Source organism: Falco peregrinus, chromosome 2 (assembly GCF_023634155.1).
Source record: "Falco peregrinus isolate bFalPer1 chromosome 2, bFalPer1.pri, whole genome shotgun sequence".
Classification (NCBI taxonomy): Eukaryota; Metazoa; Chordata; class Aves; order Falconiformes; family Falconidae; genus Falco; species Falco peregrinus.
In genome coordinates, this window is record NC_073722.1 from 51,631,946 (window position 1) to 51,655,543 (window position 23,598).

The 23,598-nt window shown below is 40.9% G+C and overlaps 2 protein-coding genes across 14 annotated transcripts in view; one reads left to right on the plus strand and one right to left on the minus strand.

Moving 5' to 3' along the window:
- Positions 1-18,429, minus strand: part of EVC (EvC ciliary complex subunit 1) — an 81,054-nt gene extending 62,625 nt beyond the window's left edge. For 2 of the 9 annotated variants that reach the window (XM_055797341.1, XM_055797339.1), the window contains exons 1-9: positions 18,161-18,331; positions 14,082-14,192; positions 11,246-11,329; positions 10,494-10,726; positions 9,442-9,526; positions 7,185-7,286; positions 4,781-4,918; positions 2,671-2,829; positions 911-1,127 (exon numbers count right to left, since the gene is read on the minus strand). In XM_055797341.1, coding sequence (XP_055653316.1) covers positions 911-1,127; positions 2,671-2,829; positions 4,781-4,918; positions 7,185-7,286; positions 9,442-9,526; positions 10,494-10,726; positions 11,246-11,329; positions 14,082-14,192; positions 18,161-18,331 — 1,300 coding nt within the window. Of the gene's footprint in view, positions 1-910; positions 1,128-2,670; positions 2,830-4,780; positions 4,919-7,184; positions 7,287-8,549; positions 9,401-9,441; positions 9,527-10,493; positions 10,727-11,245; positions 11,330-14,081; positions 14,193-17,330; positions 17,446-18,160 lie in introns of those variants that run through there. The other 7 variants (XM_055797340.1, XM_055797345.1, XM_055797343.1 and 4 more) reach the window with 7 other exon arrangements.
- A 5-nt stretch (positions 18,430-18,434) lies between these two features.
- The window catches only part of EVC2 (EvC ciliary complex subunit 2), an 80,192-nt gene continuing 75,028 nt past the window's right edge, over positions 18,435-23,598 (plus strand). For all 5 annotated transcript variants that reach the window (XM_055797332.1, XM_055797335.1, XM_055797333.1 and 2 more), the window contains exons 1-2: positions 18,435-18,692; positions 21,530-21,584. In XM_055797332.1, coding sequence (XP_055653307.1) covers positions 18,435-18,692; positions 21,530-21,584 — 313 coding nt within the window. The remainder of the gene's footprint in view (positions 18,693-21,529; positions 21,585-23,598) is intronic.

The window sequence follows — 23,598 nt, forward strand, 5'->3', positions numbered from 1 at the left end:
ATACTGCAACAAGACTACATTCATTCTGACTATCCCATCCACTGAGCTCTAACGCGAATGCCATTTTACTAGGACAATTGTCTTTAAATACGCCCACAAACAGCAGAAAAGGTTCTGGAAAATGTGTTAAATACTTCTCACTGCTTTCTTTTTGGCTAACCATGTACTCTTAATTTTCCATAAGCGCTCATGGGAAGCACTGAGCCCTTGATACAGCACCTATTAGAGAAGTTGGGCTATGTTTCTCAACATCTTGGGCAGTAGGTAACATGCACAGTAACACAGGGAGAACCTTAAATCAGTTGGTCAGTAGCTTAGACTCTGTTACAATTGTGTACTTTACAGATAGGAAAGGTGAAGGGTGGAAGAGGAAGAGACTTCGTTTTTTGAAATATTTTAGTCTGACATAATACAAGAGAAGTTCACCTGAAGATCATAAGCTTTAAAGATATCTTTTCACAAGAGTGACAGCACAACTATCTTCTGGCTCCACATGCTAGCAGGAGATCATGAGATGGTATTCTGCACATACACAGCTCTTTCTGTTCCTAACACTAGCCAGTACCACGAACAATGTCAAGTACATTAACAGTAAATGGAGAAATCTCACAAACACTTGGAACAAATGTGACTCTTCTTCAATTTTCAGATTAATGAAATAAGGTATAGATTATGTGAACTGTACAGTAACTTCATAGTAATGCCTGGAACAAGACCTAAAAGGCTTAAAGCCAAGGTTCCCATTCTGAGCATCCACCCTTCACAATAAGAAGTGTTCCTGGCCAGCTCATCAACACCTTTTTAAAACAGAGGGTATGGGGCCAAAGCCATAATTTCTTTACTATTTAATACAATAATGAGAACTCATACCCATATTTGTTAAGTCATGAGCTCTGGTCTAAGTACTCACCATTACTGAAATGCGCCAGCTGTTCCCAGAAGGCCTTGTGCAGATCTGTTAAAAGTTCTTCTTTTTGTCGGACAGAGAGATTATTCTTTACAGTTAAATGGTCTAGAATATTTGATACAATATTTAATCTACACTTGCACTCTTCTGGTATATAGGACTTCAGTGAATCAACCATTTTCACCATAAGCTCCCAGCTGAATAACCTTTCCTGAATGTCCTAAAACAAACATGAAAAAGTCCCGTTCAGAAACCAAGAACCGGTCTTCGGTTGTGGTTGTCCTCTCATTGTATTATTAATTTACAAACTACACAGAAAACTAAGGCTTCTCAAGACCATGTGAATAACAATCTTTATGTACTTAAATACTTCTGAAAATCTTGACCAGTGTAGGATAGCAGTAGATTTATTGCATGTTCAACTGCAAGACCTAATCTGAAACTACCAGTGTTTTCCATTATTTGTAGCTGACAAGATGACATTAAGGCAGGAAAAGACAACAACAAGCTTGCAGAACAAACTTAAATACTCAAGGGGGAAAGACAGACAGAAGGGCAACATGGAAGTTGTGGACCTCTTTTCAAGATGCTATATGGCACACCAGCATGGACCTTCATTTTGACACGTATCTTATTCTGATACTGCTGTGACTCCTTCGAGCATGTTGTCAGCTGGAATTCAGTAAATATACTAAAAACTAGTACAATTGCCTATGGCCTAGCATCTTTCATTTCACTATTAGAGAAGAAGCCCAGGACTCCAGTATAGAGCAAGATATCCTGGGTGAATATGCAACTACTTTAGATAATGCTGCAAGGTTGGAAAGAGTGTGACAACTACTGTAGTTAACAGACACACACATACAATGACCTTTGCAATGAGATGTAAGCGTCATGGTAGTGACTTCAGGTAGAAATATGTTCTGTATCTATATCCAAACACCTCATTTGAAGCCTGACCATCTGAAGGAACTTACTGTACAGTAGCCCAGTATGGGTCAAGTGTGATCAGCCGCAAAGACTATTTTCACACCTCGCCAGCTCAGTTTACTTGCTGCTCCAATGCAAAACTAACAAGCTAATAATTACTGTATGTGCTTTAGTAAGCCAAATAAAGCTAGCTATCATTTATTCTCCAAACTAATAATAAATTCAGTGGGCCAGATTCTGATTGTACTGTTAACTTATAAATTTCAAGTAATTATTTTAGTATGTCCTGTGCAAAGCAAATATAGGACCTGTTAGATTTAAGACAACATAAAGCACAGTGCTGATGCATTCACAAATGCATTTTTCCCTCTTAAGACTGTATCACTAAGAGACGTTAAGGGTCTTCAATTCCAGTTAAAGTCACTGTACACACAGTATCAGCCTAAAATTTAAATTAGGATTTCTCAAAGTGGAATAAACACTCTGAAAGAAAAAGAAATAACCTAATGCCCAAGGTAACAATTTTTCTTCATCATTAGATCCAGTCCTCTTGCTCCTGGCTCACTGTCTGCATTAATACCGCTTTTTCCTAACATGACTGCCTGAACGGTATTTTGAGAATTAGAACTCAAGTGCAGAGAGTTCACCCTCCCGTGAGTCTTCATAAACCACAATCGAAGCTGAGCTCTTTGAAACAAAGCTGAAAGAGACAAGCAGAGTAAGCTGCCTACATCATTCCCGAGGCAGGACTGACAGACTCTGTGCACTTCCATCATTCTTTATGTTCAGATTGACTAAATCTCTCTCAACTTTGATTTCTTTTTGTACTTTACCATTGCCTGCAAATCTTGAGATTCACTTAATAAGCTTTCTACTGCAATCATCTTCTCAGTCAGATCCATCATTATCTTTGTTGCTTTGGCACTTGAGCATTTTGTTTGGTCCAAAAAAGCCTGCTGGGCTTTGTCAGTCTGCTTCCAGAAAGTTTCCATCTGTGGAATATGAATCAAAAACCAATTCATGTTCCCTCATTAATCATCTAATATTTCATTACAGCAAGAGGCGTACGAGTCTACCAAGATACAAGTCACCGAGACTACAGACAGCTTTTGGTATCAGTTACAGTGAAAATTTTTCATAGCTACAGTGCCTGTTTACTACATGATGATACATGGGCTGGTGGCACATAACCAGTAGATCAATCCTGACCTTTTTAAAATGTAGTCATTCTGTATAACCTGCTAAGAATTTGTTGTTAGCTCTCTATGTATTGCATCTATAAAAGCCTATTACTTTGTTAGCAGTAAAGGGAAAACTAAAAAAGATACCAAACTGCAATCCTTTTTTCTGAGAAGTTTCTTTAGCTGTGGGAGCAGGCATTTTAGGAGAAGTGAAAATTGTCACTGTTTTTCACCATTAAAGCCTTTCAAAGACACATGCTACATAAGCACTTTGTAACTGTGCTGGCATGAAGTACTTTATGCAGTATCAGCACAGTCCATGAGCCTATTCCAACACATTATCATATGGGTAATCTCTAGTTTTAGGCTCCAATCACGCAAACACTTATGATTGTGCAAAACTGTGAATATTCTGTGGTCTTCAATGGGATTACTAGTACACATAAAGATAAGAAAATTTACCCACTGCCAAGATTTATACTATGTCTGAGTTTTGGAAAAAAATGTGACTATGGCATCTGTAAAGCAAAAAACCCCTTTATATTACAGAGGGAAGAGTGGATTAGTTCAAGGTCCTGATCTATATGAATCTGTGCACAGGGAAATCATTTTCAATATGGATGAAAAGCATCTGCTGGCATAAGACTGACAGACCCACTGAAGGATGACTGCTTCTGTTGAATAACTGCCTCATGTTGCTCAGCGAGGCTGCCAGCAATTTTTTTATGTGACTAACGCCAGAGAACTCTAAACAATCAATTTTTCACAGAGCAAAGTTAAATCGCAAAAAAAACTTGACACAGATGTACCATCATTACCAGGACTTCCACTATAAAGTGAAAGGCACAGAGAATCAAGAGAAAGCTGAGAAAATTCCCAGTGAAGCACTTAACCACAAGATACTAAAAAACTTCTCTATTAAATCCTCTATGGAAAAGGCCCAAGTCTGAGATGACGGGCTGTTTAGTTCAGGGCTGAAGTGTCAATCAGTGCAGGCAGCTCACATTGCTATCAGTCTGACTCTCATTTTCATCAGCAGTGAATTTGCTCATACCTCAAAAAACAGGACTGGGAAGGAGAATATCTTTCAGACTACTCAGTTTGCTGGAAAATAATATACAGAATACTCTTAACCTCCGCTTTTCTAGCCTGCAAGCTATTCGGACACAGTGACACTACTGAAGAGAAAAAAAAATCTTAATTTCAGAATCAAATGCCTGCTAACAAACTGTATTTTTACATCAATGCTGCATAATTTTACATCAATATACATCATGTAAATGTATTCTAATTCTAATGTAGAAAGGTGCTAAAGAAAAATGTTTTGCTTAAGTAAATGTGCAAAGCATACTAAAAGGTTGTACTGTAATTATTTTCTTGGTACTTATTTCAGTTAAAAAAGTTTTATAGCCTCTTATTACCTCTTACTCAGTTATGGAGGACTGAAGAAAACAGGTGCTAGGACAAAATCCTAAAAGTCAGGCTATACACAGGCTTGAAATAAATCTTACCATCTGACAAGCCAGAGCCATTTCTCAGTTCTAAATGCACTGTGATAAAACAGTGTTTGTATAAAAAACATTGGGTCCCAAAGGACGTTAGAAATACTTTGCTGGAGCAGTGTAAAAATATTTTCAGGAGTTGTACACATCTAGACTACTAACTGTGGACTAGTCAACACAACAGTTAAAAAAAATAAAAAAGCATTCCACACCAAAAGAATAACATTACAATAAGATTTTAGAAAAAAATTGAAAGTTACATTATCTATTATGTGCTCAGAATATTCCCTTTCTTTCCTTTCTAAGTCTTCTACAGTCTGGTACTCTGAATTATGGGCTCCTGACACCTCAGTATTCTGGAGTCTAGAGTGAAGCTGCTTCTGTAATTCTTCAAAATCCTGGAGGAAAAAGCAAATGATTTGTTACACAGAAAAACAGGCATAACTTCTAAATTCAGGAGTGAACTGGTATGTTATTTTTGGCTCACAGTTAAGAAAGCTGAACAAGAGCGTTTAGGAAGTTCTATCTCTGAGTAATGTACCTTCTGCAGCAAGCAAAGAAAACTCAAGGTGTACGGTAGCTCTGAACCACAGTTAGTACAAATACATACATTTCCACTAGTATGTGAATACAATCTTTACTGAATTCAAGTTTTAGTAAACACTGCTTCCTAAACTTTCATACTAATAATCCTTTGAATCTATCCACAAATGTATTTTTATTTTAATGCACGTGCCCCATCCTAACAGGCAGCTATGAGTGCACATGTTGTGTTTAAAAGCAGAAGTATGTATCCAGATATGACAATCAGTGTTTCCTGCAGAGTGCTAGCACACACGGATGAACACCTGTAATGCTCATAAGGGACAAATTACAGGCTACATGATTATATGGGGTTTTTTACAGTTTTTCAGTCCTTTGAAGCCATGATTATTTTTTCTGAAAGCTAATGACAGCAACAAATATTAGTCTTCTGTCATTACTTAGGAGGTTGGTACTGAAATGGAGGATTCTTTAGTTGTTGAAACATGCCTTACACAACAAGCATTTACTTTTAATACCACCCAATTTTAGATGTCAATGCATTAACTTGATACTCATAAGCCTTAAAGAAATGTAACCACATTTTGACAAGCTTCACAAACAATTTCATCAAAATCCTATGCATTTTTCTTACAATGCAGAATTAAAAGAGGAAAATGCTGCTGCAATAAATCATATAATCTTCCATCTTGGCAATGCAGTATGACAGTAAATAGTTTCTAGTGCTAACGCTTTTGCTTATTACCAACATCTCTTTTACACTGTATTAATAACCAGCCTTGTCCCTTTACATGATATGGAAACTCTAAGATTGCCACATGTCCAAGACTTTTCTCTCCATAATACAGGACACAGGAACCCCATATTGACACTCAGACAACTGGACTGCTCTAGCAATTACTTCATCTAACAAACAATATTTAATCTTCACCTTGAAGCAGCTCAGTTAGGTGCACAAAGACAATGATGCTGTCAAACCTCTTTAAGAGTTAGGCTATACCAGGAAACATGCATCTGTATTACCTCTGTGTTTATAAATTGAAGTAATTATCAGAAGTCCATCAGAAAAAGGGATTCACACACCAAAAATAATTTTTCCTTTAGTAAATACAATCAACTTTAATATTAAAACTAAAGATTTAAGGCAGAAGACTGGTTTTAAGGCAAAACACATTCTGATATAAATTATAAGGTACAACTACAGAGATTCCTGATATTCACAGATTGTGATACTGCACAAACAAAATAAATCTCAACCAACTAGAGCTGACAAGCTGATAGACTAATGCCTAAATGTGAAATTCCATCTGTATGTGAGAAGATTATATATTGGATTAGGCTGCTCAGAGAAACAGTGGTGTCTCCTTTAGGGCAAATACTCAAGACTTGGATTGGAAGGGCACTGGATAACCTTACTTAAGGCCCTGCTTCCTATAGAAGTTTGGATGAGATGATCTCCAGATGTGCCTCTCAACCCACACTTTTCTATGACTCTAACCTTGAAAATGCAAAGTGAAACCAGCAGCTCTCCTATTTTGTTTAGTTTTGTAAATCTTTTTTCCTTGTAATAATCTTAAAAATAGTACTATGACTCCACACGAAATGCATTTTGACCGTCAATGTATGTCTTCCAGTTCAGAAGTGGCATATGGATTTTGACACAACTATATGGAAGAAAAAAGGACAACAAAGGAAAACAAGTATATTTTCCCTTGATGAAAGCCTTGAGTTTCCTCCTAGTACTTTATTTCCTGCTATTTTATTATCAGTAATGATACACGGGACCAGACAAAGACCTGATAATTAGAAATTATTAAATCTGAGTGAATAAGGTTCACAATGTTCTGTTTGCTTGAATGGATTAAACTACAAAATACTTTTATCCTCAACATATTACACACATCACTGTTCTGATCACCTCATACAATAACAATGAGGAAATGTAGAGAAGGTAATAGAGAGAACCAACTAACAAGGGAGTTTCTTTACATTTCTTCTGAAATAGGTTACAAATCACATTGCTGCTTAAAAGGAGCAAGTCTGTGGCAGCTTGTACCAACGGGTGGGATTAATTAATTAATTCTTCTGTGGTCTTAAATATTAACGCACAAAAACACTTACATTTTTCTGATTTAAGAGGATCTTCTTGAACAAATCATCAGTAATCTTCTTTTTATGATAAAAGTCTGTGAGGTATATTTTGAGAACCTGAACAAACATCTGCTTGAAAGGAAGGAGACAAAACCTAGGGTAAGTGCCTGCTCAACACTGTAAGGACATCTTTGTGATAACTTTTGTTGATTTTAATCAGTCAGTGAGACTATAGTGAACCATAAGCAAAATAACAGACACATCACCAGCAACTCTGTAGTACTTCCATTGTGAAAAATTCTTTGGCTTTGGCTTCAGTAAGATACGGGAAAATGGTACAAGACAGTTCTAACATAGACAAGGACATAATCTCACGTATCATTGTAACCAGACCAACACATCTGAAACTGTCCTTTACCAGAGAAAATGCAGATCACTTAAGAATACAAAGCCCATTTTTCTAAAGTTTAATGAACCCCTAAACTGAAAGATACTAACATATTCATTACTATGATTTCAACTGAGGCTGGCCAAATAAGTATCAAATATTTTTGTTTGATATTTTTAATTTCAACTGTAGTTGGCCAAATAAGTACCAAACATATGACCCAACAGTAACCATCTCAAGTTCTAGCTACCTTCTCTTACAAAAAATACACCTATTATCCAGTTGTGCTTTTGGTGTGATTTTTTTTAAGATTTTAATACTATGGCCTTCAAAAAGATGTTTTTGAATACTGGGATAATCTTTGCTTAACCTCTTCCCCTCTTGCCTCACAGTGTCAGTGTAAAGACAATTCACTTCATTAGTAACTACTGCAGCATTTTCCACTGTGAAATTTAACAGCCACCTACCTATTACTCATGTACTTGAAAACAGATGATGCAGAAGTTGCCCATTTTAAGCATATAAAAATATAAATACAATTTTATTTACATATATATACAGTTATCAAAGCCAACATTTTAGTCAATAAACATCTGAAAAATATGTTGTAATTAGAGCTCAGTAGAAGAGAAAACCATAAAGCAGTCATGTTTTGAATCTCACTTGCCAACATTTTGGATAGGAGTTTGGCAAGTTTCAAACTCACACCACCAAAACACCACTTACTATTGAAAAAAAAAAAAAAAATTCAGGAAAACACTGAAGGAAGAGGACCTAGATCCTAAGGTAGACTGAAATCAGAGAAAGGAGAGTGGAAAAGGAAGAAACTACTCTCTAGACTGAAACTTTTTTGCCCTTTTCCCCTGCTAGCAAAAATATTAATCTACTCAAAGCTTCAGCTAAAGGTCAAAGTCATCTGCCTTCGTGATAATTTCTGGTGGGCCACAAAGTCTGTTAAATGAACGTTTTTTCAGTGTTTCTGTGATTACATCACCATTTTACCTTACCTTTATTTACCAATTGATGATTAACTTTGAGATGAAGTTCAACCTTCCCTAGCCAAGCTAAACTTCCTTCTGAAATCTGATCTCAGGTTTCCTTTCTCATCTTCTTAAACGGGAATAACCCATGAGAAAACTGTTCAGAAAATTCCACCCCTTGAAATGTAATTTATTAAATGCACTGTGAATATCAGAAATAACCAATCTATTTTAAAAGAGGTTGTGAAAGAAGGGGAGGAGAAAGCTGTATACTTTATGTCCAGATTTATATTAACTGAGCTAAAACTCAGTAACAGTAATGATGCTGTACTTGATCATAACAGGTCACCATAAACAATTCTCCTAATGGAGTATTCTGTGGCTTTAAATGTACACAGTTTATTTTTTTTTCCCCCCGTCAGCTCTGGATGCTGTGACTTGATGAATCTAGCTATATATGGTTCCGCAGTCCTACAAAATCATGACTACTGTACTTATCACAATGGTATTGATTCAGCTGAACCGAATTTTCAGTTTTATTCGAAGAGTTTGGAGTCCTTAGAGTTGCAATGCACAAGCAGTGTCCTTAAGACATAAACTTACTTATTAGATAATTTTTCGCCCTCTTTTAATGAACCTCAAGTGCTGTACATTATTCTCTGGAGTAAAGTTTAAAACCAAATCTTTATACTGTCCAGTCTGACCCTCTGTATTTCACAGCCCAATATATTTAAGTGTATTTTATTCCTTTATGAAGCTCACATATATGCAGAACAACAGAAAAAATTAAGACAATACTATAGAAATGCAACTCTGCTACACTGCTTCCCAGCTAGCCCGTTTATTTCCTAAACTAATATTCAACTAAGATGTTCAAAACAAACAGCTATAAAGCTATAAATGAGACAAGAGTACCTACCACATGTTTTTCTTTTCTGAGTTCAGTATCAAGAAGCATGAGATCTTTTAAAATAAGACTGCAAAGGCAGAGCTTAACATCAAAACTAAAACAAAGATTTAAAAAGTGTTAATATCCATCTAAATCAAGGTTATAACAAAGGGCAACACCATGTAACAGTTTCATTTAACCACTAAATTATCCTAAAAACATTGCCCCAAACCAGCAGTCAAGTCACTTTACTTCCACATTGCCTTGTCCTTCAGGTAAAATATTCCTACATAAATGTAAGCAAACCAAAACAGTGCTTTTAACAAAGTTTGAGTTGGAGTTCCCTTTACAAAAAGGTAAATATAGCCATGAGTGGCTACAACAAAGGGATCACAAAGCTTTCAATTAAAACAGCTATAATGGCGGTGGACATTTTCAAAGTATTCTTCATTGCTAGTACTCTCCCCAGTCCCCATAGTGACACAAATATGACTTTACTCTTGCTAACGAGAATACAGACACATATGCATTCTTCTAGGGCTACCTTGCTGCGGTGCAGCTGAAAGAAAATCAGAGCTGACAGTCCATTTTGATTAGCTCTACCTGCTCATCAGCAGCATGTCTAAGAACTGTTTTCCCACAGTAAGACATAAGCAGTTCCCATTAAAAGAGAGAGAACAGACCACTGCCACTTGCTGTTCTCAAGGCACCTGCTGTGTGACTTGACATTCTACAGTGCAGGGGACTCCATCCTCAGTTGAGCAGCATGTGTCAATTGAGCATACGAGCCAAAACAAAGCGATGTCCTTATCCTAACAGTGGTATACTTTTACGTGACAGCTTTTGCCAAAGTTCTGATTCCCACAATTTCATAAAGAACAAACTGACTTTTCTGAAGCATGATGCATAACTTCAATCTCCCCCACCACTTTTTCAGGGTTATAAGCAGATAACCCCATCTTGATGTGAATGTATACATTCAGGCCCAGCTTTTGGTTTACACCAGACCTTTAGTGACTGTCTTGAAAACCACTGGGGCACGCTAGGAAACGACCAAACACAAGGACAGGTTTACTGCTTACCTCTCACATGTTAGCACTTCAGGGAAGCTGGTCACCTTGAGGAAGGCTCGAGCCTGAAATCTGTCATCGCTTGTTGTGGAATGTATTGTTGTAGAGGAGCTGCAGTCCTCTTTGTCTCCCTGGCTCAGGGATCCCAGGCTGCCTGAGGTAGATGTCTCCATGACCTGATTAGGCAGAACCGCCTGCTTTGGATTCTCATGCAAAGATGGATTGGATGAGCCATCTGCCAAAGGCTACAGTCAAACAGAATTCACAAGGTCAATTAATACAACACAGTAAGGAGATAAAAATCGCATCAATTTGCAGTGTTTGCTTTCAGGCAAAAATTTAAATGATATACACAGCGAAGTGTTTCCACATAAATTAAGATTCATCACACAAGTTTCTGCATTGCCCAGAAAAGCATTCTTCTGTTGTGGCTATCTGCTTGGTGCATGTTTTCTTACTGAAAGGTAGATCCTTGTGGGGTTCTTCTTATGGCAGACCCAAATTCCATTAATGTTAATGGAAAGAAAAAGCCTCTTGACTACCCTTAAAACTGACCTCACACCATGTAAAGCACTGCAGGTTTCAGGGGGAGCTGAACCCAGCTGACATCTCACAGAATAAGCCCTGAGTCAATGGACTATAAACAAAGAAACATCCCAATTAAACAGACTGGCAGGAAGTTTTCTTCCATTACTTGACTCTGCAATTTACGCTGACACAGAATGATTGTCATTAATGTTTACAAGTAGAATTTAAAGCCTTACCCTAAATTTCTGATTGATGGGATAGATCACTTTTGCCTTTAATGCAAATGCTGTGATGTTACTGTTCAGAGGACACTCACTTTCCTGTATGAAAAACAACAGAAAATTATTTGGGAACAGCAGTAGATCTGACAGTTTTTCACTCTAAATATCACATGGCCTTTTTGGTTACACAACTTAGAAATTCCTATTGATAACTATTTATTGACTGTTTCTGCTTTGGCACAAGAAGATTCTTGTATGACTCATTCAGAGTATGAAACCCAGAAAAGGAAACTCTGTCATTACCACTGCTCCAAAATGTTTTTATTCCTGCAAGGGAAAACAGGCGATAGCTGGTATTCACAAGTTATTTCCATTTCATTTCTCTCTCTCCACCATTAGCAACTAAAGATTTGACATGCGTAACTAAAATTATCTTGATAATACAAACTACTAAAGTATAAGCTCCACAGATACTGTAATGGCTATAAATTCTGTCTTTCAATTTAAATAAAGAAACAATAGATTAAACAAAACTAGTCATCATTTTTTCCAGGAAGAACTTTTATAGCACCACTCTTACCTATAATCTAGAGAAAATACCAATGTTCTTCTGGATAACTTTTTATAGATAATGCATTCTTTTCATAAAATCTGCTATATCACATAATCTGACTTTCTGCTCCTCCTCTTTCCTAGCCACTACTTCATGCACTGGAACAATGGGATAATCAGCTTTTTTTGGTGAGGTTATGTATGGCTTAATAAAAGGTTGGCTGTAAGATACAGACAGAATGTTTAAATCCAAGCTTTAGCAGATTTCCTATTCTAACTTTTTCGGTTCTGTCATATGAAATTAAAGAATCTGATTTGTCAAAACACAATTTTCTTTATACAGATTTTTCTAGGAAATATCGAAGCACTAACAGAGTCTAAAAATACAAATGGGAAGAGAAGAGCAAACCACGTAATTTATTAGACTTTTATCATTGCACTTTTTCATCTCCATTTCCAGAAGTCATTTTATGATATACTGACAAAGTTAAAAGCATGGGGTCAGCATGTAAACCACTTGCTCATACTGAGCAGTCCCACTGCTGCAGTACATATTCAGCGATAGAAGATGACAGAACTATTGCTCTGCAATGGCTGGAGGCAGCGCAGTTCCAGTCCAAAGCCATAAAGCCATATTGCAGTGTGCTGAAACTAACACATCCTGCTTCTCAGCAGGCATCAGTAATACACAGTTATTATTAACACAGTAATTATGGTATTATTGCAATGTGGAAGGTCTCAGAATGAAAATACCTGTTTTTTCTGAAGTGCTCTAACCTAAGTAAAAGCATTTTCCATCTATGCTTCTTCATGAACTGTCAATTTGAAGCTAGCAATGGCAAAAGCTTCTGGGAATTGAAACAGATGGATAGAAAAAAATCTTTGGTAGTTGGACCGAAGGTGGGAGAAGTCCTATCAAATAACATGGTCCCTTCTTAATGTGTTATAAATGAGCTAACGCATTTGGGAAATGGATTAAGTTGTGAATGACTACTTTTGAAAGACTGTGATCCCATTTCAAAAGGACTGGTAACATGCATAAAGTTAGATAGATCATTGCGTAAGTTCTCTCACAGGATTTATACTCCAAAAGAGAATCTAAGCCATGCTCACTTGTTCTGCTGTACTTTAACTCAAGCAAAATGACCAACCATGGTTTGCCACCATTCCTGATTGCAAAACTGAAATGAAGATTAATTACCTGTCAGGATTTAAACCAACAGTAGAATGTTTACAGTAATGCCTATCTTCTCTTTGTCTTGAGAGCAGTTCTCATTACAAGCTAAGCACCAGACCGGCTGGCTTTAACTGACTGTTTCTGCATGTATTTAATTTATGGATAATAGACTGAATGAGTTAGCTGAACTGCACATTTTTTAAAATACACAGTTTAACTCACAACCTTTAGCTTCACCAAGAGTAGCCAAATCAGCTCTGAATGAAAGGCAGTGATCTAACACCTTCACGGTAGGACTGGTTCTCAAGGTATTTTGAGATTATCACAACAACAAAAAAAAAGTTAACTGAATTTTTGATTGAGGGTGGGTTAAGTTTATACCTTCACCTACTTTTCTTTCCAAATTGTTTCTCTAATTGTCCTTGAATCCCAGCTCAGCACAGTGGTGTTTCAGTACTTGTGGTCATTTGAACTCTGCACCATATTCTTCAGCTGGTACCTCCTCATGGGAGAATTTCTATGTGAGAAAGCTATTGAAGATGCTGCTGTTCACAAACATACTCATTTTACCTCATTTAATCTTTCTCTCTCAACTGATGTACTCAGTCCAACTGAGAGCTGGAGCCTCTAATGAGGCTCTAGGAAAAAAGTATTTGTTCCATACTGGACCCGATGAGGGGGAACTTTGTTACTGTCAAAACTTCTCTAATAAATCTCCTTCTCCAGGAAAGAATCCACTATCAACTATCAGCACCAGTTCCAGTACTTAACAACTTTTTCTTAAGTCAATAGTGTTAACTTTTCCCATCAGCCTTTTGAAATTAAAGACAATGTAGATACAAAACCAAAGCAGCCCCTTGTCCAAAAAGAACACAGGATCTTGATTAAAATATCCAAAAAGAGTCTCCCAAATGAAACGGAATTCACAGGGGGAATGAGTGCCTGAAATGGCTGCATTCATAAGCAGCCATAAACTCCCACTCTCCTTCTTAAGCTTTTTTCTGAATAATTTTTAAGGGCTCAATTCCAAACCCCCCAAAATTAAGACAGTTTTGACCAGGCCCTGAGGTGCTCATTGCCACACGCAGCAAACTGGACATCCACCACCAAAAGCAGTTTTACCTCCAGCACCATTTCCTCTTTTGATGTATAGGGTTCTGCTTTAATTTTTGCGAGCGTGTGCTCTCTGTCATCAGAGTTGAAGCTTTCCAAAAGTCTCTGGGAATCATCCTTCTGAAATTCCAAGAGAAAACAGATAAAATATAACACTGAGATCATGCAAAATCACTGGAAACATCTCTCACAGCAGCCTGGATACATTCATGTCTCCATCCTGAAAATTATTTCAGTATTAGTTGAAAATTTTGGAAAAATACAATCTGAAAATAAATGAGAATTTTACATATTCGGAAGGAATAAATAAAATTAATGAACTTTATGAATTTGATTTGTCAGTCCAGAAGTAGAAGTTTAATCTGAAAAGTTTAAACAGGCTGTAAACATGTCAAATTAATCCATTCGCTCTCAAAACATCGTACTACAGACTACAGGTCGAGCTCATGCTCTCAGTTCAAACTTCTTGATTAAAGCAAGTTAACTAAACTTTTCTATAATTGCCTGCAATGAAGAGAACACTGAGTATTTTTGCTCCCCTCCTAGGAGAAAAACTTACTAAATTAAGGTTTACATGTGGTAGAGTTCCTGCCAGGTAGAAATAATCTCAGAAAATGTTCACCATCTTCCTTCCCCAAAAGCAGCCCACATCACTGACTTTTACTTCCCTAAAAAAAACATAGTACTGCTGGTACGGACACAAGACTGTGCAGGAACCAAACCTCCCGCTACATACGCTCTTCCCTGTGCACTAGATGGACCAAAAAATAATACTACTGTTGGTCAATGCGTCCAAACACAGCACCACAAGGAATTGTTTTAGTGAAGGAAAAGATGGCAGCCACCCTACCATGACTACTTTTAAAACTATTTTTCAGGCTTCCAATCCACTGACTGCTTTTTCATGTAATCTAATTACTTGGTTGCAGCCACCATGCATGTAATTGTTTTATGGAAAGACTACCCTTGAATTATTTGGCCACTTGATATATAAGGTAGTCCATTTTCGCAGAATATAAAGAAGTGTCCAGCTTTTGAATACATTTCATTCCTTATGACTTGCTTCCATCACCTCTCTGGAACTTAGATGCTCAATAATACAGATTATATTCTTGGGTCAGCCTCTAAGACATGGTGAATTGCAGATGCTGGTTCCTAAAAATCTACTTATGACAAAAGAACAATTACAAGTCTCCCTCAGCAATCTTGTTACTTATTTGTCCCAAACCAGAATTTCACAAATTTTAGGTTGAGTGACTGGGACTTGTGGAAGTAGCCACATTCATTTCTCTCCTGCTCACATTTCTAAGATCATCTGCTTTTGTCCTTTGTTATTTTTGCAGCTGGAGTGCTACAGAGCACTCCTTTTAGAGCATTAAGAAGCTGAATAAAACTAAGTCTAACTGTAATTACTGCAATACTTCATCAAGCTAATCTACCAGAATACCATCATGAGACAAGCTTTAACCCAAAGGGCCACAAGAGCCTTCAGGCAATGCTGTACTCTAATAGGAGAATACTGTCAACAGAAATGTGTTACAGCACACATGGTCTGAACTTACCATGGTAAAGGTTTATTGTTAAAACTGTCCCAGCGCATCCTATGCACAGATAATCAGATCAATACAACACTTAACTGCATGCATCAAATACCACTGTTGTGGTTTAACCCCGGCCAGCAACTAAGTACCACACAGCTGCCTGCTCACTCCCCCCAAACCCCCAGAGGGGTGGGGAGGAGAATTGGGAAGGAATGTAAAACTCAGGGCTTGAAGTAGGAACAATTTAATAATTGAAATAAAATAAAACCCAATAATAATAATAATAATAATAATAATGAAAAGGAGGGAGAAGGGAAGAGGAATGAAATCCAAAGTGAAGGGAAAAAAGAAAACAAATGATGCACAATACAATTGTTCACCACCCGCTGACGGATGCCCAGCCAGTCCCCAGGCAGCAATCAGCCAGCCCCGGACAACACCCCCGAGTTCATATACTGAGCATGCCATCCCATGGTATGGAATATCCCTTTGGCTAGTTTGGATCAGCTGTCCTGGCTGTGTCCCCTCCCAATTTCTTGTGCCCATTCAGCCTTCTCTCTGCCAAAGCCTGAGAAACTGTAAGTTCTTGACTCAGTATAATCATTACTTAGCAACAACTAAAAAAATGTGTATTACAAACACTGTTCTCACAACAAATCCAAAATGCTGCACTGCACCAGCCAACTCTCCCAGCTGAAACCAGGACACCCACAGATTCAGGCTGAGATCTATAGAATGGTAACTAACTGGGGCTGAGTGACAAACACTGGTGGCTTATTGCAATGCCTATGGCTGCTCTGGGCTCCAGGTACTTGCCCTGCTCCCACTGCAAGGATAACTGAGCTGCCTGGGAAGGAACATGGCATATTTAGGTAAACTGTCCCTGCTTTTACTTTGGATACAGAAGGTTGTAATACATGCAGTTCAGTACCTGGCTATACACACAATAGGCTTGCTCCATAGCATCAGTGGGTCTGACAGTATGAAGAAGGAACAGATACAAACAGCCTAAGGGTAGCCCTGTTGAATTTGGGAAATCAGAACCACAGCATACAACCTGCCCACCCTGCAACGTGCTCTGTATGCACCAGCTGGCAGTTTATTTTTCTTTCAAACTGAACAACTTTTACAGCAGCAGCATTGATTTTAATGGCATTTAAGCACCTAAATACAAATGAAGATCTGAGCCAGATAGAACTGACAGCTTCTATTCCCTATTGACATAAATGACATGAAGGATAAAATTGCACATAGCTGTATTTGAGTTGGTAGTGGCAGTACAATAAAGATCCCGACTATTAAGGCAGGGAAAATGAGCAATTGAACCAGAGAGGCTTGTACTTGCACAGGATGCACTGATCCAGCATTTGAAGTGCCACCATTACCAGGCTAAAGCACGGCTTCAAACAGAGTTTCAAACCTCCTACTTAAAAGCAGTTGGGAGCAAGAGGATTTTTCTCTTCTGTCATGTTTAATGACAATCAACGCTGGCAGATCCACAGATGCAGCAGAGCTCTTAAGAGCTGAAAAAAAGGAGCGGTTAAAAGCCAAGCCAAACCAGACCCCCACTGCAGGCAAGCAGAATGCTCCGCAGGGCTCCAAATTTCCCAGCTGTGCCAGCGCTGACAATTGCTACATCCAGTCAATCCAGCACGACTTGAGAATAAATGCGATGGGAGAAAGAGGCAGAAGTCGATAACAATTCTCAGAAAAATACCTGCTCAGTAGCAGTTTTGCAGCAACGTGCTACCTCTGCAGTCCTCAAGTCCCAACAAACACCTCATGTAATAGAGACACGAACCATCCACCACAGTCCTTAAAAGAGCCAGGCATGCGTGTTATTAACAAATTCGCACGCTTTAGAAAACCCTGTTACTTTTGCATCAAACAAACTGCCAGATGTGTTCTGCCCCCTTTCTTTCTCAGGTGTGTACCCCCAGTGCAAAGTTACTGCTGTGGGCCAGTGCCAACACTTTGCTTGTGCCGTTTGTAAAACATGCTTTGGAAATGTCATAAAATACTTTGGAAATCGGATTGTTCTTACTGGTGTGGGATGGGAATTACCTCACGAAGTTTCTGCCAGCCGGGTTCATCTTGCCTGACCTCAAAAAAGGCTGCACAGCCCCGCACAAGAAGCCACGGCCACCAAAGGCAACACTCGCCTTAGACACAGGCCGGTCGGGCAATGCTCAAACACAGAGTACTTACACCGGCCTCTTTGCTGAGCCGGCTCGTTTGTTTCACTAAGTTTTTAAACGACGGGTGGAGTAAACCCCTTTCCAGCAGGGGTGTCAGGCCTTTCGGGACCCCTCACCCACCACCGCGCCCTGCCCGCGGTCAGTCACGGCCGGCCGCGCCGCTCACCCCGCGGCCCCGGCCCCGCTCAGGCAGCGCCGTGCAGCGGGCAGAGCCCAGCCGGCCGCACCTCCCGGGCCCGCCGCCCCCACGAACCGGCCCTGGCTCCTCCAAGGCGTTCACCCCCGCGGCAGGCCCGAGCCCTCACCGCGGCGGAATGCCGGCTGCCAGCCCCCCGCCCGCCCCGCGTACCTCTCTCCGCCGGCGCGGCCCCAGCGCGCAGCGGCAGAGCAGGGCGGCGGCGGCGGCGCCTAGCAGCAGCCCCAGCAGGACGGCGGGGGCCAGCAGGGCGGGCAGCGCCTGCAGCGAGCGAGCCCAGAACTGCAGGCCCACCGCCCGCAGGCAGTCCCCGGCCGCCGCCATCGGGCCCAGCCCGGCCCGGCGAGAGGAGAGGCGTGGGGAGGTCCCGCTGCTCAGGGCCCCTCCGCCGCCCGCCCTCGCCGCGGTGGGAGGAGACCGATGGCGGATGGATGCGGCTGCTAAGGCCCGGCCTGGCTCGCGGGAAACGCCTGGGAAGTCCGCGGCGCCCTACGCGCCCGCGGAGGGGCCGCCCGCCGCCATGCGTGGGCTACTAGCCGGCCTGCTGCTGGCGCTGCTCCCCGGCGGGCCCCCCGCGCCCGCCCACGCCCTCGGAGCGGCCGGCCGGTGCGCCCGGGCTGGGGGCCGCCCCCCGCCGAGCCCCGCGGAGGGGCCCGGGGCGCCCTGCGGCCAGACGGCGGCTGGGGTAAGGCGGCGAGGCCGCGGGGCGCTGCGCCGCCGGCACGGCAGCCCCTCGGCGCAGCGGGCCCGGGGCGGTGGGTGGCGGGCACCGGGGAGGCCCTGGCCGAGGGCGCGGCGGCCCCAACGGCGGGGGTGGCTGCAGCAGCGGGGCCCCGGCACAGGGGCGGCCGCTCGCCCAGCGCTTGGGCTGGGGGCAGCGAAGAGCTGCCCGGGGTCGGCGTGGTGGGTACCGCAGCAAGGTGCCGCATGCCGACAGTGGCTCTGCTTCCCTGTTCTTCCAGAGCAGAGGCATTGGGTGGGTTTTTGTCTAGTCACGGCACCCTTGCCCATAGGTGTCAGCCCTCTATTCGGAGTGCAGCTAGCGGTTTAGGGTACGGCCTCTTGTTTTTCATTATTTCTCATCTAGGTGCACAGCTGTCAACCTGTCTCAAAATGTGTTGGCATCGCTTTCTGTTGCCCATGTGGAAAATACCTGTGACTGCATGGCGGGGAGAGGAAGGGAGTCACAAATGATGGTCAGTGGTGCCATTACAAAAAGTCTCATCAGCAGGAAGTAGTATTGCAAGAAAATGAAAATCAAAACCCCACCTCATTTTTCCACCAGAAAAATAAATTAACGTAAAACTTGGGAAAATGTCTGGCGGCAATATTAGTGCATTAAATTAACCACTTTTGAAGCACGATGTGAGTGCTGGCCCCTAGAACTGGCGCTCCTTGCTGCTGCTGGGCCCCTGGTGATGCCCTTTGGTATTATGGACACACTCTGCAGTAGAGTGGAAGGATTGTGCTGAGTATCCAGACTATAATTCCCAGTGCAGACTACTTAGAACTGAATGTGAGATAAGGCAGAAGAAAAAACAAGCAGCGTTGTGTCATTTATAGCTGTCACAGACATACAAACACCGTAGATTTTTGTGCATGAGCTGTTGTAAGACCACAGACAAGTGAATGCCTGGAGTCTGTGGAAATCAGGAGACATTTATACACTGATTTCCTAGGAAGTAGGAAATAAAGCTTGTTAGCTAGCAAGCCACATTTTCTGTATGCCTTTGTGCACACTTAGACCACTGTCTACTTTTGTTACAGGCTGATTTACCAAGGAGCTGTTGACATTTGTGTTCTTACATATGCTGTTATAATGCATGAGTAGTATTTGAGATTTATATTTATAAACAAGATTTATTTCAACATTTAACGTAATGGACCATCATATTGATGTTCTGTATTTTTGCCAGTGTTTTACACGGTGGCATTACATCCAGTTAGTGTACTGGTACACATTTCCTTAGTGGGGATAGGGCTCTAGACTGCTCTAAAAATATCTGGCAAAGGTTAATTCCCTTTTAACATGTGACTTCTATTGCTGCATATCCGTATGCATGTATGGAAATACATACACATATATACACACACACACACACACACATATATATATATATACATATATATATATATGCATCAGATATTTTTTTTTAAGTTTGCTACTGGAGTTTCCTGTTCTTATCCTTCTGAGCTCTTGAGGTGCTTCACTGCTATAAATTCATATGGATTGTTTAACCAATAAGAAGAAATTAATAGTGACTTTAGAGAGCTTTGGCATAACTCAGTTTGTGTACAAAAATTCTGGAGTGCAGAGAGGGCTGTACAATTAAGTGTTTGGAAATAACCCAGCAGGGAAGAGCTCAGTGTCTGTGGTCTTGCAGAGCTGTGTTCAGGGGCTGCTCAGTGTGCTGCATGTTCCTGTTTGTGTTCGTTTTCTCTGTCCTTTCTTTCTCCTCCACAAGAGCCGCCTCCAATCCTGTATGTATTTGTTTCCAGAGCAGTGTCCGCTTAAACCCCAGGGGTCCTGGTGCATCCAAATTTGTGAGGCGGCTTGCATTTTCTGTTATTTGAGGAAAGTGCCCTATCTGAAGTGACAACTATTTTCACACAAGGTTAACTAAACTTACAGCTCTAGCAATAACCAACGTGATGGCTTCCCTGAGCAGGCAATAAGAAAATTGCCCCTAACTTGCTGTACTGTAACAGTGGTGTTGACATAAGTCAGTACTTAACATTACTCACATGCAGTGCTTGGGAGCAAACAGAAACAGCAAGTGCCGGTCACGTCACTCAGCAGACTTGGAAGTGCTGTTAATCAGCCAACATTCCTAACTCTGTATTACCTCCTGCAAGGAAGCATTTTTATTAAATGAAAACTTGATTGTATGACCATTAGATCTTGATCAAAACACTGGGCTTTAACAATCCTTTGAAACACTGGTTTCTTTTGCTAATGTTTTAGAGCTGTGATTTCTCTATCAGTCTCTGCGGTCTGGGCACAGGCAGGAGGCTGTCAGATTGCCTCATAAGCTGCAGTTTTTAGCCTGTGGTCCCTTTGAAAGGCTCCATGTAATGCTCCGAAGGAAAAATTGAGCGTAATGACAGTAGACTTGATCATCCAGTATGGACACATTCCTGCTGACTCCTAGTGATTGGATTTTCCTGTGTCCTCAAATCTGACTTTGAAAATGGCAAAGAAAGATTATAAGAACAAACTAATAGCAAACCCTTCTGCTTCACTATTGCACAGATGCTCAGCCTGATAATACTAACTGTAAGTACAGTTTGAGCCCCAATTGTGCATAGCCATACTGGGAGACAGCTGAGCCTCATACTGCTCAACAAGCTGTGGGGGACCTCTGGAGCTCTGTTGTGTCTCTTCTGGTAGTAAATTTTGGGAAATGAGGCTTTGTGGAATAGGGTTCTCTCTAATTGTGAAGCATAAATTCAGTGCAAGAGTTCAGTATTAGGCATTTATGAAAACTTTTTTATAATTGCTCTTTTCTGTTTTAACTTTAGGTTATTAAAGATAATCTGTGGTTTCAAAATGAGATGGGATGTCTAGGAATGACAGGTATGTAACTGCTTTCTCTCTCTTTTCAGTGCCGTGGGAGCCCAGACTCCCACGTGAAGGTGAAGGTGGGCAGGGGACTGGAGCTGTGCCCTCGTGGCCCAGTATCGTCAGTGGGACTCTTTGTCCAGAGCCACACAGCAGTTCTTGCTCAGAAGTTAAGAACAAGGGTGCTCTAGGCTCCCTAAACAGCTCATCTAGAATGGAGGCCCTGTGAGAAGACCTTAGTTCATACTCTGCTCTGAATAATTTTCAGAGGGAGCCCTTTTTCCTCGTTAAACATCGTGATGCAGGGGAGCACTTTCTGATGGCCAGCGTTCCCAGTGTTGTGGAAAACCCAGATTACTTAAAGGTGATCAAGACCTTGTTCCTTTTCAGAAGCTAACTTAACCACTATGCATTTACTAACACAGTTGCAATACCTACTCTTGAAGTATTTTCAAAGACCTCTACAATTACGATAACTAATATACTTTGTCCTGGACCAAGTTGTTAAAAGACTGGTAGATGTAGGGGATCTGGAAGTGTTTCTAGGATTTTTACAGTGGGTGTCAAGTATGCTGGTTGCTGATCTTGGATACGCTGAGCATCTCCAGTGGCAGTTGCCTAATCTGATCAAAATAGGGTACCCTGATACTCGGAGAACTCTCTTCTAGCTTGGAGGAGCTACATCTGAGGGGTGACTGCCACAGGCACTTTCTGTACATTTGAACAAATCACTTAGTTTCTCTGGGTCTCTGGTCTTTATTTTCTTTATATGTGTATAATAGTGTACTACTTTACTCAGGCTTAGTGGAGATGAATACCCTGAAAGGTTGCAGCGCATGAGGAGGGGCAATGCAGTGCTGGAAATAGACATGCTGCCCATGGCTGCACTTCCCCAAGAGATGATTTCATGACATGCGTTTGCCAAGAAATTACATGCTCTGAAGCAGTCATCTAGTGAGATGACTCTTAATTTCTCTGCCCTGTGCCATGGCTAATTCACAAATGAGTTTATTAATTTAAATACGAAAGCAAATAATTAAAATTTGCTGAGCTTCCTGGCTTTTTACCTGTATTTATTCAGTATCAACTTTGCTGCTCACATCTTGCTTTCTGATGGGTTGCAAATTATTAATGTACCATCTGTTGAGAGAGGTATTGCATGTGGTTTTGTAGTCCAGAAGAACCTTCTGGCATTGAAGAAAAAGTGGGGCGATTGGAGGATTTTGACACGCAGTGTCTTTTTGTTACTGGTTGAAAATAGTGTGGCCAGCAGAACTAGGGAACCAGTTCCTTTGAACTTGGCACTGGTGAGAGCACACCTCCAATACTGTGTTCAGTTTTGGTCCCCTCACAACAAGAAAGACATTGAGGTGCTGTAATGTGTCCAGAGAAGGGCAGTGAAGCTGGGGAAGGGTCTAGAGAACAATTCTGATGAGGAGCAGCTGAGGGAACTGGGGTTGTTTAGCCTGGAGAAAAGGAGGCTCGGGGGAGACCTCATCGCTCTCTACAACTGCCTGAAAGAAGGTTGTAGCGAGGTGGATGTTGGTCTCTTTTTCCAGGTAACAAGCAATAGAATGAGATGAAATGGCCTCAAGTTGCGCCAGGGGAGGTTTAGTTTGGATATTAGGAAAAATTTATTCACCAAAAGGGTTATCGAGCATAAGAACAGGCTGCCCAGGGAAGTGGTGTCACCATCCCTGAGGGTGTGTAAAAGATGTATAGGTGAAGCACTTGGGGACATGGTTTAATGGTGGAGATGGCAGTGCTGGGTTTATGCTTGGACTCAATGATCTTAAAGGTCTTTTCCAACAAAAATGATTCTATGATTCTATGAAACTCTGGCTTTTTATTGGTAGGTAAACATATGTGTTAAATGAGGGGTTGCTACAAGCAATTAATTGTATGCTTGATTTTTTAATTGAGAATTGTCCCATATCAATAAACATGATTTTAAAACGTATTTAAAGCTAAGTTTTTAGTGGTTTGCATAATCAAGGTACTAGACTCTAGTTCTTATCGAAGAAGTTCT